The following is an 18,515-nucleotide window of genomic DNA, read 5'->3' as shown; positions in this document are numbered from 1 at the left end:
GCTAAGACTGTAGCTTATTTTTACTATTTAATAAAATTACAAAAACATAACTACAAAGATAGTGATGCATTTTTATGTAACTTTTCATATTTAATATCTAAATTTAAATGATTGGGCATTTATGGGCAATATTGAAAATCACACCGCACATCGTGCGGTGTTATCCTCCTAGTTATATATGTATAGGAAACTCCTCAAAGTTTTTAACATACAAATTTCAAAATATCTAGAAACACACCAAAAAAAATTTTTCCTTCTGCCCTTTCTATTTTTCCTCTCTCTACCTCAACTTGCCATTGCCGTCCATTTTTCCTCTTACTTTTCTCCCTCTCCTCTCCCCACACCCCATCCCCTCCCCCCTAGTCGCATGAGCTACACTGGATGACCACTTTGGTCATGAAATCAAGGGACAAGAGAAAGGGACAAGGGGAGCGAGAGGGGTGACACGGAAATGAGGGGAGAGAGAAGAAAGAGGGGAGGGGGACGAGGAGGAGGAGGAGAAGGAGGGGAAAGAAGAGAGGGAAGGAGGATGAGAGGAGAAGGATAGGGAAAGAAAAAAGGGCGTCGATGGAGGTGTTGGCTAATGCCGGAAGTAGCGGGGGCTGGAGCAGTGGCAGAAGTAAGGAGGAAAGAGAAGAGATAAAAGAAGAAGAAAAGAAAGGAAAAATTAAAAAATGTTCAATTGCTTCACAAAAAACTCTCTGCTTCATAAAAAACGTTGCTACAATTTCTACAATAAACTAGAAGAAAGTTTTATACAAACACAAAAAAGAACTCACCATCCAAAGGGGCCAAAGTATTTCTTCACCAGTTGCATTTATTCTATATATTCACCTATATATATGTGTGTGTGTGTGTGTAAATGGGAAGGATTGAATTCAAGATCACTCTTTCCCCCCAAACCACCTGACTTATCTCTCCGAGTTAATTTTCACTTAAATATAAGATTATTTACTATAGTGTTGTTGTTTTTTTATGGAAATTAAAGAGTTAATGTACTTCATATTTATTTTCTATAGAAAGTGAAAATCAAGATAAATTTATGTAAAACTAAGGGTGCATTTGATAAAACTGAAATTTGAAAACTGAATCTAAAATTTAAAATCTGAAATATAAATCCATTAAATTACTGAATTGTTAAGTACTGAGGATGCATTTGATAAAATTGAAGTTTGAAAATTGAAATATAAAATCTAAAATCTAAAATTTGAATCCATTAAATTATTGAATTGCTAAGTATTAAGGGTGCGTTTGATAAAACTAAACTTTGAAAGTTAAAATCTGAAATCTGAAATATGAATCCAACAAGTTACTGAATTGTTAAGTACTAAATCTACACTTAAGTGTACATCATATCAAGTGATAAATGAATAGTTTATCAATTATATTTTGGAATAAGTTTTGTATAGAAAATTCAATGCCATTTAATTAATTCAAATGTTCTATTTTTGGTTATCAAACGTGTATGAGTATGTTATGATCTGGATCCATTAAATTTAAGTGCTGAATTGAGTTATCAAACAATCTCCAAATATAAACATTTGAGTGTATAGTAAATAGTTTATCACATTATTTTTGAAAGTAAGTTTTACCTAAGAAATTCAGTGCCACTTAATTAATTTAGATGCTCTATTTTTTTTATTACCAAACGCGTTTGAACATGATAAAATCTAAACCCATTAAATTTAATTACTGAATTTGGTTATCAAACAGGGGTTAAATCTGATGCATCAAAGTATATATTACATTAAATAATAAGTGAATAGTTTATCACTTATTTTTTAAAGCAAGTTCTGCCTAAAAAATTCTGTGCTAATTAATTAATTTAGATGTTCTATTTTTTACTATCAAACGCATATGAACTTATCAAGATCTAAATCTACTAAATTTAAATATTAAATTAGTTTATCAAACGGTGCTTAACTAAACAGGTAGTTTATGAATTCCCCCTCCAGTTTTCTTTGCTTCCAAATTCTCTCCGTTCTTCCCTCTCCATACCTAGCCTATCTCTGTGTTGATATTCTCCGTTGTATCCTAACTATCCTTGTTTTAAACTTCTCTCATTAGGAATATCATGATAGAAGGTTATTGCAAAAGCAAATTGATCTTGTTTTCATTTAGGACTACAAAAAATAATTAAATTGGATCGTGAGCACAATCAAAGCTAGATATGAGCTCAATGTTAATCAAGTTCGAGTAGACTGCGCTATTTGATAACCCAATTCAATAATTAAATTTAATGCATTCAGATCTTAACATGTTCAAATACATTTGATAATAAAAAATAGAATATTTAAATTAATTAAATAGCACTGAATTTGTTAGGCAAAACTTGTTCCAAAAAATAAATGATAAATTATTCATTTATCACTTAATTTGATATGCAGTCGAATGTTAATACTTCACAATTCAGTGACATAATGGATTTTAATTTCAAATTTTAATTTTATCAAGCACACCCTAAATCGAAATATTGAGGTAGCTCAAATCTATATATTTTTAATATTTTTTATTATGAAGTAAAATTACATATATGTCCTCAATATTTTTATTATCTAGTAGGGTGAACTATATATATTTTATCCATTTTGCAAATATAATAATTACTCTTTTATTTTTTTTGACCTCGATTAGCTTTGAATTCGAGTTCAACTAGTCTCAAATTGAGTTTAACCTCAAGTTCAAACTTGGTAAAATTGAGTCATGTTTGGCTCAATTGAGCCAAATCTTGATCCGATTTGGGTTGTTTGCAGCTCTTATTTTCATATAATTTTAAATTGATTTTTTGAAAATGGACTTCAAAGTCTGGACTTGAAAGTCTAAAAATAGCATAAAGAATTCCGAGAAGTTTAATATTTCCCAAAAAAAAAAAGTTTAAGAACATGTTTTTGAATTTGATATAAAAATTTAAATAATAAATCAATAATTAGATGGAGAAAAATATGTTTGAAACCCCAAAAAAGATAGAATGCTAAAAAGATCCAAGATAACGAATCATATGTTTCTAAATTTGTTGCGAATTACACTAAATAAATGACTAAAGATATCATTGCAGCATGTTTGGTCTAATTTCAAAATCATTGATAATACGTATGTTAGGTGTATCCTTTTTTTTTTTTTTTTTTTTTTTGGGGTAAGCAGGTGTATCTAATTTAGCATCCATTAACATAGATGGATTTACATTGAGAATCCAATTCACCTCACTATTGAAGGCATAATACATTAAATGGACTGTGCACATTTTTTAAATATAATACAAGTAGAAATGAACCACTGAGTTTTGGTTCAGTGGCCACCAAAGAGGAACTAAAGAGGTGATAGGGCACTCCTTTAGTCTAATCAGATTCTTGTACTTACTAATCCCTTATACATAACCTTTTTAGACTCTCCTTCCTCCAGATTAGAATAGATTATGTTATAGAAATATTATCGTTATCATAAAAAAAATACAAGTTGAAATGTGCAGATTCTTTCTTTCTTTATTCCTTTGTTCTACTGGTACCAATAGGGTAATCCAAGGCCAATAATGCGCCCTTACACAAATGAACCTAATTTGGTCTGCCAACAAAAGATACTCAATGCCTCTGCGGTCTTTCAAGAACCAAATTTGTCACTTGACTTGAATCCAGCTTTCCGACTTTCACAATAATTATTCTGTACTAGGGTGTGCTTTATTCCAATAGAAAAAAGTGGTCCAAAGTTCTTGCAATTTTCTACCAAGATTTGTATGCTCCTTCAGAGCAACTTCGGAATCTGTCTCTACCTGTGACTATTGGCAATTTCCTCTGTTACCACTTACCAACTCATGAAGATGCTCTACAGTTCAGAATTTGAAAACGGATGCAATAGTTCTATAAGCATCTTAGCCGTTGGTTACTAGTTCTCTGATGCCACTAGACTTGGACAAGTTCATGAATACTAATTCTGACCTCTAGTGTACATATCTCAAGTACATCACTACAAGTTTGATGAATACATCATCAATTTTTGATGACTAAGAATCGACATATTTTGCCAACATACAATACATTTCATGAGGCTAGTTCTCATCTAAGGTTGCATGTGATAAAATTGAAGTGTGAAATTTGAAACCTGAATCCATTAACTTATTGAATTATTAAATATTAAATTTGATACATTTGAGTATATATCATATTAAATAATAGGTGAATAGTTTATTGCATATTTTTGGGAACAAATTTTGCCTAAAAAAATTCAATGCCATTTAATTTATTTAAATATTCAATTTTTGATTATTAAACGTGTCTGAGCATGTTAAGATCTGAATCCATTAAATTTAAGTGTTGACTTGGGTATCAAAAAGGCCTAAAGTGACATTTATCTGTTGTTGGTAAAATATTGGCATGCTTGTGTTTGAATTGCATTTTCCATGGATTTTTCATTAGAAAATTACTGTAATGATTTGATATATGTAAGGTAAAAAGGTGATAGGGAAATGTGTTTACGGAAAACAATGTCATTTTTCGGTGAAAAATGGCTATCGAAACAAGACCGTACAAGCTTTGGTAAATGGTAACTGTTTGATTAATGTCACTTGGTGATCCTCACTAAGCACACCAATACTATAATTGGGTAAGTCTGATTATCTACAAGCTAATTTCCAAGAATTTTATGCTCCAAGTTAGCTGATTTTATACATCTTACCGTACAAGATTCCTAATTTTAATTGACCACAAAAAACTTTTATGCAGCGACGTGGTCATGTATACTGCTGTACTCATGTTAAAGAGCTCTTTTAGTGTGGTATGTTGGTTCGAAAGATGATATAGAGTCGTCTATAGTCTATAGTCTATACTCACATTATATTATTCTAGAAAAATTGTTAGCCTCGAAATGTATGATTTAAGTGATATTGAGGAGATTAGAAAGCCAAGAAATGAGTGTTGCAAAGGTTAAAATCAAGTACTCAATAATGACAAGTTACTCATATAGCGAATGATAATTAGCTTTTAGAAATGTCCAATTTGACATTAGTGTAGGATATCATTATTGGCTTTCAACAATCTTGCATTTGGCATTATAGTAGAATTCATTATTCTATATATTTAACAAAAGACTTCCACTCCACATGTATGAGATTCGAAACTCAAGTTCCACTAAAATGTTGTGATTATAAAAACAAGCCCCAATAATGGAATTTCTTTTTTGCAATATTTCTATCATACCAAAAAACATTCAAGTATGTTAAATTTTTTTTTGGGGCAAATACAGGGGGAACCATGAACATTTTCTAATGAAGAATTTATAAGGTCCCATTTGAGGTTGCGGTGGTTTTTCAAGAAATCCATATGACACATGTACTTTTAACAAAAGTGCTTCATGACCCGTTTGGAGTTGCGATAGTTTATTGAAAAGTATTTCACCAATAAAATTTTAGATAAAAACACTTATTAAGTGCTGAAATGCTTTAAGCTTAGTATTGTTTGGATACATAGTTTAGCAAGTATTTACTGTGTTGGATGATGCGTAACTTGAAAAATTTTTAAATATATTTATCTCTTTATTTAGTTCATAATATAGTACAAAATGATTAAATTTACTGTTTAATTTTTTAAAATATAAAAGTTATTCTAAAAGAACCAAATTTGAGTTTTTGCTAAAAATGCTTTTAATATTAAAAAATAAATATCAAAACTCCACTCCTAATTTTGTGGGAAAATATTTACCAAACATTTCAAAAGTACTAAAATTGTTTTTTTTTTTATCAAAAATACCGCAATTCCAAATGGGACCTTAAAGCTACTAAAAGTTTGGCTACTTGAGTTGTGTAAAATTAGTCACCAAACATGCTAAAAGAGTAGTTTTAGTGTTTAAAAATCCTTTTTTTCTTTTATAAATTCACCGCAACTTTTTAATCGGAGCCTAAGTAACATGTCAATGACATTTGACCCAATGGCCCAAACGTTAAAATCCCAGAAAACGTAAACAAATCCTCTAATGCTTCGCGCGGCTCGCGGGCTAGAGTCCCACCACCACCACCTCTCATCATTCCCCTATTTCTTCTTCCCCATTGCAAAACCTCTGCATTTTCATCTAACGGTCAGATCTGTCCCCGCTGTAGTCCCCATCCTACACCTCAACCACACCCAATCCCTCCCCCCTTTCTCCACTTATCCAAACCACCTTGCCCGTCATAATCCTCCCCGCCACCGAGTAACCCATTCCTCCGGCCACCGCAGCAGCCGCATGGATTCAGAATCCGAGCCCTTACACTCCGACTCCGTCGCTGCCGCCGGCGCCGGTGACGGCTCAGAAGACTATGTTCACGTGGACGATGCCGGTGCTGCTGACAGTGGCTTTTTCGGGGTGGCGAGTATGACTGATAGCGAGTGGCGCGGTGAGGAGAACGATGAGGTGGTATTGAGGAGTGCTGACGGTGGCAGTGGCGGTGGTGGAGAAGGAGAAAGAGAAAGAGAAGGAGAAGGAGGAGGAGATGGTGGTGGTGGTGGTGATGAGAGAAAGGAATTGCCGGAGGAGTTGTCAAGGAGTGTTTTGAAGCTTACTTGTGAATCGACGGCCGTTGAGGGGGGAATTTGCGATGTTTATTTAGTTGGAACTGCTCATGTTTCTACGGTATGTCAAAATCTTCTTGAAGATTACCAACATTTTAAGTGCTAAACAATTCCTGTTTGAATTTTTCTAGGGAAAAACAGTGTAAAGTTCACATTTTTAGGGCTGATTCATGCTTAATTGTCCTTTTTTTCTCGGGGCCGGGGAGGAATGTAATGTGAGATTCATATTTTGCTATTGGAAAAAGTTACTGTATTTGTAGAGGTTTTGATATTTTTTGGTGTTAATTAATTCGCATCGAATTGTTTAGGGGAAGAAAATTTGTGAAGTTTATATCTCTAGGGCTGGTTCACTTATAATTTCATATTTTGTAAGTAGTATCGGGCGATGTAATGCCTTTATGTTTTGCTATGGAGTAAAGTTTCTTTCTTTCTTTTAGTTTTTTATGATTTTGTGATGTTAAAGTGTACGTACTTATATCTAGAACATGTATTTACCTTGTTATTAGCCCCAAAATTATTCTTTCGTTGGAAGTAGAAATCAAAGTAGGATAAAGTATATGACGCAGCACGAAAACTTGGTAGGTACAACAGCTTTGTAGAAAAGCTTAGATATTGAATTTCACCCGAACTTATAATAGGATGAGAGAATATGTTTAAGAAGGTGAAAAACTGATTAGTAATTCTAGGAATCATTCCTAGGAATCTTTAGGCATAACACCTAAAGTTGGATGTATCACACAACCCTAAGAAAGATGTCGAGTCTGCAGGAAAATTTCATTAATGACAAAAAATCTGACTTCTCTTTGTGGAGAAGTGATTATTTATAGACACTAGAACAAAGCCAACTCCAATCCTAATTGGGACTCCTAAGTCCTAACTAGAATAGAATTCTAGTAGAAAGCTAGTAAGCTAAGCTTTCTTATTCCCCATAACAACTAAAATACTAATTATCAAAAATAATTACTAAACAGAAAATTACTGTAAACATAAAATTCCTGCAGCTAAGCAAATTACTAAAATACCCCTGCTGGTGAAAATCAAAAAACAACTCCATAGGATTCAAACCAACTCCCAAGTTGGTTCCTTGTCATCAAAAGCATGCCAAATCAATGCTTGGGCATTCGGCACATCCTTCCCATGCCTCCTATAAACCTTAGTGGAATTTTGCCACTTATCTCTATCAGTATATGCCTTGTTTTTTATGATGAAATTGGTTTAGTTAGAGGTGAGAATGTTAAGGACTATAAGCAATAGTAAAACATTGGATCAATGTAGAGTGGCTATTTGGTGGTCAGAAGTACACAAGGATTTCACCAAGGTGTGGATACGGTCATTCACAAACTGGTGGTTAAGGTAGTGCAATGGAAGTGTTATCTAGGATTATGTGAGGGATATGTACAGATAGATAAAAAAGTTGGTTTTCCAGATTAGAATACAGAAAATGGCATACCATTACAGGCCTTAGTTGGTTTAGTTAGCTTATGCATTAGATGAACACAAGAAAGTTTTCAAGCTGGTTGGGCAGACCCAAGAATGCTAATTCTTGATGCAGATGTTGGGTAGATCTGTTTAAGGTTATGAGTGAAACAATTTGATTAGAGGACCAGCAGGCGCATGGAGTGGCTCCAACATGAATAACTATGACATGGAGGTTAGCGGCATATGTGAACAACATGTTTCTTTACTTCAGAATGACAAACAAGATTTCAAGAGTGAGATCAGAAGGCTTAAATCCAAATGGAAAGCTAAGTGATCCAAATCAAATAGAAGGGCCTACTGTTAATAGCTTCTTGGATCCATGACCATGAGCTGATAAACAACTTTTGTCTTCTTCAAATTAGTTTGAACTTTGCATGTTTCTTGAAAATTATCTGCTTGAGGGTCATTTACACGCTATCTTGTGTAGATTGGTCGAAGCATGATTGCATTTTGCCTTGGGGATTTAGTAATTTGTCTTTGACAAAGGCTTTTTATGCTAGAAACAATTAATTGAGTGAAGCCAAATGATATAAAATTTTGCAGGAATCTTGCAAAGAAGTTCAAGCTGTGATCAATTTCTTAAAACCAGAGGTGAATTTTTATCTGAAACTTTTTTTCCTGATCTAATGATCATTTTAGCAGTTGAGCTGCAATTACTTTCTTTTATCATGCTCGTTGCTTGCTTATCCAGTGCATTTACTATTTGTTATTGCAGGTTGTCTTCTTAGAGTTATGCTCTAGTCGTATAACTGTACTTCAACCACAGAATTTGAAGGTTTGTCTGTTTTTCTTCTGTATTGAGTAGATTATTTGAATAAGGATTTCATCATCATCTTCTTCTTTTTCCCCTAGCTATTACTAATCAGAAAATGTCCCAGTTGTAAGCCACTTAACCTTGAGATAGGAAGTTTGTACAATTCCCTCTCTTCTTTAGAAAGAGTTTCCTATCAATTTGCTATAGCCTTTATTCAGGTTGCTCATTTGCTATATACTTGTACAATAACCAATTTGTCCTTTGCCTAGCATTAAACTACTGGCCATGCAGACTAAACACACTTTGCAAATAAAAGTGTCCTAAGTTGTTTGTTATGGCCCCTTTTAAAAAAAAATGTTGCACACCACCTATCATCAGATATTTCATGCTATGATTGTCTGTCCTACTGAGATGTTTGTCTTAGTTTGGACTGAAACTTGAACCAAGTCATATGATGTGCTTCTCTTCTTTTTTCCTCTCTTAATTTTAGTTTTCCTCTTTTTCCACTTAAAACTTGGGGAAAAAGGAAATAAATTCCTAAGCTGTCCCATGGAAGAACTTGTTTGATCTCTTGCTTCTCATAATTTAATATGTGCTACAAAAATGTTTCTAGCATGCAAGATTTCATGTAATGATACCGAAGAAGTGTCTCTCAAGCTGCTGACAAATGCTGAGTTTTCTGGATTAGTTGATTTGGGATGATGTGTCAAGTCTTGTAGGGTGCTATAGTTAATGCACAAACTAGGGTTGCCCTATTCACATAAACTTGGAAAATATTTACTAAATACTGATCCATATCAAATGTATTCATCATTTTCTAATGTGATTGGTTACATGTTTAGCTCTGATAAGGTTATGAGACTGTTCAAACTATGTGACACGTTGAATAATTTTAAGTTCTTTCTGAACTGATATGATTGGAGATTGTTTTGAAGATTGACATATTTTTTACATATTGGTATCTGTTGTAGTGCTTTACCCAAATAGATTGTGATTTTTTAAGCAAAAAGTAAAGATTAGTTGGTTGTTTACTGTGTTCTGAGTTCTCAGTTATACAATTTGATTTGATTTGGATTGGATATTGACGCTTTATCTATACAAAATAGTAGTTCATCTCTAATCTGAAGAACTACTTGTTAACTTGTCAGGTACCAACTCTGGCAGAAATGGTCGAAATGTGGAAGAAGAATCATAATCTATTTGGAATTCTTTATGGCTGGTTTCTTGCAAAGGCATGAACTGATCACTAAACTTAGGATTAAAACTTTTCATGATTGGCTTTGTTGCAGTTGATCTTGTTCATGTTTGCTTACTGTTTGTCTAGTGTGTTGGTCAATGCTGCTAGGTTGCCAGCCAGCTTGCAGTTTTACCTGGGGCAGAGTTTCGTGTGGCATATGAGGAAGCAATGAAGTATGGAGCCAAGGTTATACTTGGTGATCGCCCTGTCCAAGTAAGATATTGTTAGTTTGGATGTCGAAATTGCTCTTATCTTCTGATGCATTCTGCTTGTTATTATCCAATGATTATTTTATTCTTTGATGTATGTGAACCAGAACGTATTTGAAGGTAGGACTCTCTTAATTTCATTCATCAACATTAGTCACTGATGCTAGTACCATAATGGTGGCCCTTGATTTGAGGTAGGTATTGGGAGTAAGAAGTTGGTTTGTGGAAAACTAAAAAATCAGTTGCTGCTTATGGGGTACTTCGTCTTTAGTACTTGTGGTTCTAATCCCAATAGGATTCAGCCTTCTCTCTCCGTCACCACCAAGTAGACCTCTTGTGCAAGTTAATTTTACTATACTTTTCTTGTAAGTCCTCTTTAAATCTAGGACTGCATTTGGCAGTGGCAGTCTGAAGGTTTTAATGAAAAAGGAAAAATCATCAACATGTGCTCTTGTCACAATTTAAATCCATATAGATTAATCCTACCACCCAAATTAAATTAATTTGCATGTCCTAGAAACTCTACATGGATATTTATGGTCCCTTCATGTAAGTCTACTAAATCTGGTGGATTTAGTGGATAATCCATACAATCCATTTTATGTTTAGGCCCTTTCACCATGGCATTCTTATTTCCTCAAGATGGATTTGGTGTATTTAATCCCTCATTTATTTCAAGTAAACCTCTTGAGATTCATGAAACCAGCTTGCAGCCTTAACCTAGATTCATATTTTTTTGCTGTCTGTTTCTTCCCCTTTGTCTATTACTTGTGTACGGGAAGTGCAAACATCTGTCTTTTACTGCATCTTTTCATATTCAATTGTGCAATGCACTGAATGGGTTTCATAATATGTCAAATTGCTTTGCAAAGACTGATTTAATGCAACTGTTGTATTCTTTGTCATGTATTTCTCAGATAACACTGCGGAGGACATGGGCAAAAATGCCTCTTTGGCACAAGACGAAATTGCTGTCTTCCCTGCTCTTTCAGGCAGTTTCCTTACCAAGCCCTGAGGACCTCTCTAGAATGGTAGGTCTCCTTATGCTATGATCTTTATCTGTATGACAAGATTGTTTGCTCAAAGAAAAACCAGCCATATGATATTATTGAGTCTCATATGTTATTGGTTTCAATTTTGCAGCTGAAGGAAATGGATGATGTTGACATGTTAACTCTCGTTATTCAGGAGATGAGCAAGCAATTCCCTACCCTTATGGAAACACTTGTGCATGAGCGCGATAAGTTAGTATTTCTAACTTCCACAATTTACATATCATATACCTTTTGGAGAAGTCCTGTTTTATCCCCGCAATTCAGTTCACAATCCTGATCTGCTTATTACTTGTCATGGAGGGAAACGAGGGCAAGAGGAGAAATGGAAAGACAGACTGCAGGATCTGTTTTTTCATCATTACTAGTTTGTATTAGGGGCCCTACATTTTGAGCAGTCTGAATTGCTGATGTCCTGAAACTGGTTTTCTTTGATAGTTGACATATGCTAGTAGCTTCACAGAGATGCCTAGAAATATACTAATGGTTTTAATCATCAAAATTGGTTTTCTTGTGAGTTTTTGCAATTATTAGTAAGAGAACCAAACGAGTTAATAATGGGATTCATTTTAAGATGCTTAATTCTTGTTTGGTTGGATGAAGGAATGTGAAGACCTGGTTTTTTGAATGCATACTTGTTATAGACAAAAATAAATACCTTCATATCTACTGTTTGCTCTTTCTCCTCATCTCCTGTTTGTACCTATTCTCTCTCTCTCTCTCTCGTACAGAAATTGCAAAGCACTGCGAAGTTTTTCTCATGTTCCTTTAGTGCTGGATGGCTCTTACAGGTGGATGATCTGTCCATTAAGTGATCAACCAACACGGGAATGGATTACAATTAACTCAGTGGAATCATTTGTTGATTAACTGATCAACTAACACCAATAAAATCTTGTCGTTTCCAGAATGTTAACTGATCATTTTGGTGCTTCGTATGCTTGTCATTTCTGTACAAACAAGAACCAGATCATAACATTTTTCCTCTTGCAGTCATGATAATTTCCTATCTTTTCAAAGTAACTTCCACAAACAGGTAGCAAGCAAGCAAAACTATTTTCACCTGTGGCTTTAGCCATCGTGGTCTCATCCTGTCTACTTAAGTTATACACTAGTACAAGTAAGAACCAAGTCTAATCACTTTCTTCCTAGGAATTATAATCTTCTCCTGTCTATTTCATGTAAAACTCTCTGTTGTGGTGATATTAAAGGATGAGATGAAGCTTAATAATGGATGAATTGAGGGCACATTTTTGACTGAGAACTTTCATTGGTATAATCACTGTAATGCTGATAAGTGAATGATATTCAGATGGTTTTGAGAAGTTCTCCTATACGGTTGTTTAAGAAACTTTATATCATGATCAAAATTGAGCTCTTACTTTGTGCTTTTTGCATGCAAGGCCACAGCTATATGCCTCACAGCTCCTGAATGCTCTACCACAGAGGCAGAAGCATTGTGCATTAAATTTTACTGCTTATGTTTGTCACCTAAAATTTTGTCCTTATTGCTGGTACTTGTTTGAACATTGTGGTTGTTCAGGTACATGTCATCCTCACTTCTAAAACTTGCCAGTGAGCATAATTCAGTTGTAGCGGTTGTTGGTAAGGGGCACTTGCCAGGGATTAAGAAGCATTGGAGGCAACCCATAGAGGTCAGTAACTTCTGTGTGTTAGAGCCGAAAACATGGTGCCTTTGCCTAGTGGAGGTTTCCCCTGGTTCATATAGTAGATTAGTGGACCAAGATAATACCTGCTTAGTAATCCTTTGTCAGTAGATGGTGCATAAGCACTGCCAATATTTCAGTTATGAGCATATACTGTTAAAAAAATAAATAAATTGTAAAGCATTTTCTATCTCTAAACATAGGTAGAAACTCAGAAATCTAATTCTATTATGAATTCCTTTCTTGGATGATAAACTCATATTTTCATACAGTATAGGGTTGCTCATTAGTTTCTGAAAGTTGCATAAATTTTTCAATTTGTTTCCATCCTAAAATCAATTGAGGTGGTGTTGTTTCCAAACATATATTGTACTACATGGATGCTAAACAGACTTGTAAAATTTTCCTCTGTTACTTTCTCAATTCTGTAACTATTTTGTCTCCCTATTATCATCATCCAGTGGAATGAATCGCGGGTTAGAGATCAGCAAGTGGTTTTCTTCAGTTCGTGTAACTGTTTTAAGCAATAAAACTTGAGACTTACAGAAAGAAAGGTGTATGGATGTATAAAATAAACTCTTTCAACAAGGTCAGTAGTTAACCTGCACATTTGAGTTTAAAAGACATATGGTATCACATGCTTAGCTCATTTGTCACACCTCTTTGATTACTTGCATCATTCTACTTGATATACACAGACATGCAATTATTTTCTGATGTTTGGTACAAGGGGTTACCAGAGGTTATCATAGAAATGATGTATTAGAATAATGTGTTGGAATGAAATGGTATATCATATATGGTTTAGTAAGCTTTTTCAATAGATCAGTTTTTAACATGGCTGAAGGGTTTAAAAGTTGAAGCACGACATAATTGGTTTCTGATGACATTCCCGGTCAATAAATATCCTTTAAGCTCTATGCCATTCGTGTATAAATTCACTTTGAATTTGAGAAGTCTAGATTTTGAGGTAATGAAGAGCTACCCCTTTGCATTACTCATCCATCTTTCATCTTTTGATAATTGTGCCCCTATGTCCTTTGTGGCCTGCCCTGAGGGTTGTGGTGTGTGCATGCTCTCTCATGGTCATGACATTTCTTTTTCCTGTCACAGGTAGCGGAACTCTTGGCTATGCCTACGCATAAACCTGCTGTTTCTGTGGGGAAAATTCTTACGACCATTGGAGTTGCATTAGCAGGAGTGGCCATAGCTTCTGGCATTTATCTATCAGTCAAGAAATAGCTGCTTGGTAGCAATTTTGGTTGTAAATACTGTTTTCCTTGATAATGGATTTAACATTTAAATTCATCTTTTCTGAAATAGCTGCTCAAAGGGGATAATTCTGCTAACCTCCACCCCCCCATCTTGTACTAAATTGCCCACCACTAGAAACAATTTGGAGACTGCCAATTTGTGTAACTGAGGCTAAGTTCCTTTCGTCTTGTTGCCATCCATTTAACTTATATGTTACAACAGAGTGAAGCCTATACTCCTTGTACAGACTCACCAGAACCTTGCTTGTTTAACTATACAAAACAGAAACTGAATGAACCAATGGAAAGGTGTCCATCACTTTAATTTCTATTTGTTTCTGCTGTAATGTTTCATCCACATAGGGAGGTCAAGACTCGACTTTTGGCTTGGAGTTGCCGTCTTTTTATCCAGTAATATCACTCGTTCTCAGTGTAGAGATTATGTGTACACAATACTTAAATGTGAAATAAACCTACAACTGTATCATACTACAGGATTTTCTTAATTATTGTAAACTAAAAAAAAGGGAGAAAAAAATACTCTTCTTCATATCTTTGGACTACATAATATACAAATATATATACACAAGTGTAATCTAATTTAGATCCTAAAATCATGATAATCTAAATCAATCTGCTACCTAATTAATATATGATACTATAATCATATGATATTATAATCAAATCTTTCCTAATAGAAAAAATGGCCAATTTCGTCTTTATACTTTTTTATAGTGTTAATTTAGTCCTTATATAATTTTTTTGACCAATTTGATACCTATACTTATTTTGCGATACCAATTGAGGGACGCAGCAGCGGCGCCACCATGTAAATTCAATTAACCAACTAATTGAACAACAAAACAGGGGTATTTCGAGCACTTCACTGCTGGGTTGAACCGATGAAGGACGCAATTCTAAACCTAGGGTTGGGTGCTGAGATTTATGTTGGCAAGAATCCAATTGAGTTTTGAGAATATTGGGGCTTTGCCGAAGAAGTTCTACTGGATTTCAGTTTCCTCTTCTGTTCTGTTACTAGCTATTACCAATTAGAAATCCCTCTTCTCTGCAAACCAGCAGAGCTCTCTCTCTTCTTTTCCCAATTGTTTCAATACGTTTGAGGCCCAAAAGGACATGTTCTGGAGTAGAATGTTTTGGGAACTTCATATAAAGTGATTTTTATCTCTTTTTTTATTCTTTAGAGAGCCTCATACCTGATATACATCCCCTTTTCTTTTATTTTTTTGGAAGAATTTAAATTATGTTGGGTAGTTTATTTTTTGTTTAATTCTGTTTCAAGGATACAAGCACATTCTTGGAGATTTTCTAATAGCTAGTTTGGGAGATGAGATTTGAACAGAAAAGAAAGGAATAGAAGAGAAAGACTGCATCTCCCACATTTGAAAGTTTTAAGTGGAAGGAAAGGAAAAGAAACCGACGGAATTGGAAGGAGGAAAAAATAGCTACAGTTTAAAAAAAATTTCCGGCCCAAATCGGGCAGAAAGCAAAGGAAAGCACGGAAAGGCAGCAAAAAGTTTTTTAAATTGCCCATTCTACCCCTAAAAAGCTGTTGAATGAAATATTTATTTACTTATGTGTCCAAAATCACTTCTTTTCTTTCGTAAACTCCCAAACAACATTAAAACCTCTTCCCGTCTTTTCTTATCTTTTCTTTTCTCTCCTAACTTAACCTTTCTCTTCCTTTCTTTTCTATCCTCAACTCACAAACTAGCTATTAAGTATTTGATTCAGGGTTTAGGAGTTGAGTGATTGAAGAAAAAGAAAATAAAAATGCCAGAGCCTCGGAGATAAGTCATACTGAATCAAGAGAGCAACCTGGTTTGTCTCTATTGTGGAGTTGAAAAGGCAAACTGGTTAGCTATGGCTGTTGCACCGGAAACTAAAACTTCCAGTCAACAGAACAATAATGGGGAGAAAAACAACCCCAAGAAAAAGAGGGGTTTAGCTAAACTGTAGAGTTAACCTCAATCAAAGCCTTCCTCTTCCAAAAACAAAGGTCTCAGGCAGAGGAAATGGGGGAAAATGGGCTGCAGAAATTCGCAACCCGTTTAAGGGAAAGAGGATCTGGTTGGGTAATTATTTTATAAAGGAAGTTTCAAGAGCCTATGAAGCGAAATGACTTGAATTTGAAGCTAGGGCCATGGTTGATCAAAATGCGTCTGAGAAGTGTTCTAATGTCAATCATAAATATAATATTCAGTCTAGCTCAACGGCGGTTTCCGAGCCACATAATCAAAATGACATTCCTTCTTGTGTATTTGAGGACTCTACTGAAAGCTTGGTCTCGCGTACGTCACCGGCATCTGTCCTCGAGTTGGAGTGAGACCTTATATGCTACTCCGGCTATGGTTTCTGTGGATGGTGATAAGCAAGATGAAGAAGAAAAGGCGAAAAATGTTGCTGAGGGAACCAAAGTTGTAGAGCAAAAGGTAGTGACAGTGATTTCGGCTGATCTGGATTTAATGATGAATAAGGAGTTGTCATTGGCTGAGTTCAGGGAATAGAGCTGGATTTTGAGCTAAATTCTCTGCTCATGGGAGAGGAGTTTGGACAGCCTCTTGGAGACTTTGTCATTAAGAACCCTAGGTTTAGAATTAGATCCTTCATCAATTTTACTTTTTTTTATTACTATCCTGACAGTGAAGTGTCCGAAATACCCCTGCTTAGTTGTTCAATTAGTAGGTTAATTAAATTTATATGGTGGCGCCGCCGCGATGTTCCTCAATTGGTACCGCAAAATAAATATAGGTATCAAATTGGTCAAAAAAATTATATAGGGACTAAATTGACACTATAAAAAAATATAGGGACGAAATTGGCCATTTTTCCTTCCTAATAGTTACAATATCAAATCTTTCCATAATATCAGATCACATATATTCAACACTCCCCCTCAAGATGGAGCATAGATGTTAATCATACCCATCTTGCCACAAATGTAATCAATTCTCAGACCATTTAGAGGCTTAGTGAAAATATCAGCTAACTGTTCTCCAATTCTCACATGATTGGTTGAGATCAAGTTTTGCTGGATTTTTTTTCACGAACAAAGTGGCAATCAATTTCGATATGCTTTGTTCTCTCCACTTGAAAAATAGTTTTGCATCTTCCCTTAGGCCAAACCTTCTTTTCTTCCCCATTAACGGGTGGGTCATCAGTGAGATGATCATCTCTATCCATACTGTGCAGATATATCCGAATAGTTTTACTCCAATCCAAAAAAAATTTTTTCACTCAATTTGTGTTCAGTAATTTTTTATGTTTTAGAAATAACATCAGAAATTATTGTTTTCATCTCTCTATTACTACCTTTCATATTTGCCATTATAATTCACATAAGAAAGACCTAAAAGTGACTCAATAGGGTCACGTCAAAAGACAAATTGTTATATATTTGCCATTATAATTCACACAAGAAAGACCTAAAAGTGACTCAATAGGGTCACGTCAAAAGACGAACTGATAACAGAGCCAGAAGCTCTGATACCATGTAAACTAAGAAAAAGTGAGAGAAAATATTCTTCTTCATATCTTTGGACTACACAATATACAAATATATATACACAAGTGTAACCTAATTTAAATCCTAAAATCATGCTAATCTAAATCAATCTACTACCTAATTAATATATGATACTATAATCATATAATACCTAATTAATATATGATACTATAATCAAATCTTTCCTAATATTTACAATATCAAATCTTTTCATAATATCATATCACATATCTTCAACAATTATTAACGGTTAAGAAAGTTTATCATAAATCTTGACCCAAGTTAAAAAAAATTAAAAAAAAAGAGGTGGGTTGAGTTCTTGCTCGAGTGAGAAAACTGCAGATTTGATACGGCACTGTACGGTTCTAGTTTTTACTGCCGTTGTATGAGCAGATTGAGTCACAGATTTGGGAACCTCAGGTATCACTTGCATTGGCTGAAATAAGAAACAAGTTACGGTTTTATCCAGTAGGATGGATCATCTCTCGCAGAAATAAGAAACAGGACTTCCCTGAGGATGGATGGCTTGTGTATCCAACCGAAATGTGAGTAGGAAACAATCTTGGTTTGTAAACTTCTCTTAGCTTGTTCGCTATAGCCATATATAAAGGGATGTGCTAATATTGCAGTTAGTGCTATTAGAAAAAACGAGCAGCTCGAAAACTCGATTAAGTTCGACTCAATAAGGCTCGAATTCGACTCATCAATTTTAGTTAACGAGTTGAGTTCAAATTAGAAATTTACTCGATTAATTAACGAACCAAGTAAGCTCGAATCATTTCTTATTCGAATAGCTTGTTTGAATTCG

At 34.7% G+C, this 18,515-nt stretch overlaps 1 protein-coding gene across 2 annotated transcripts; it reads left to right on the top strand.

The window, feature by feature from the left end:
- Nucleotides 1–5,937: 5,937 nt before the first annotated feature.
- Nucleotides 5,938–14,418, top strand: LOC113690734 (uncharacterized). 2 transcript variants are annotated; one of them, XR_011815124.1, is made up of 10 exons: nucleotides 5,938–6,594; nucleotides 8,556–8,603; nucleotides 8,728–8,787; nucleotides 9,915–9,998; nucleotides 10,112–10,216; nucleotides 11,130–11,243; nucleotides 11,356–11,456; nucleotides 12,808–12,919; nucleotides 13,393–13,520; nucleotides 14,045–14,239. XR_011815124.1 is itself a non-coding variant. In XM_027208749.2 (9 exons), exons 1-9 carry the CDS (start codon nucleotides 5,959–5,961, stop codon nucleotides 14,171–14,173), a joined length of 1,389 nt encoding a protein of 462 aa, XP_027064550.2. In that variant the 5' UTR covers nucleotides 5,942–5,958; the 3' UTR covers nucleotides 14,174–14,418. The 2 variants fall into 2 exon arrangements, 1 of the variants encoding a protein (XP_027064550.2); XM_027208749.2 differs by lacking the exon at nucleotides 13,393–13,520 and having other exon boundaries at nucleotides 5,942–6,594; nucleotides 14,045–14,418.
- The last annotated feature ends 4,097 nt before the right edge of the window (nucleotides 14,419–18,515 follow it).

This window comes from Coffea arabica, chromosome 5c, assembly GCF_036785885.1.
Source record: "Coffea arabica cultivar ET-39 chromosome 5c, Coffea Arabica ET-39 HiFi, whole genome shotgun sequence".
In the NCBI taxonomy this organism is placed as follows: domain Eukaryota; kingdom Viridiplantae; phylum Streptophyta; class Magnoliopsida; order Gentianales; family Rubiaceae; genus Coffea; species Coffea arabica.
This window is presented reverse-complemented; position numbering and strand designations above follow the sequence as displayed.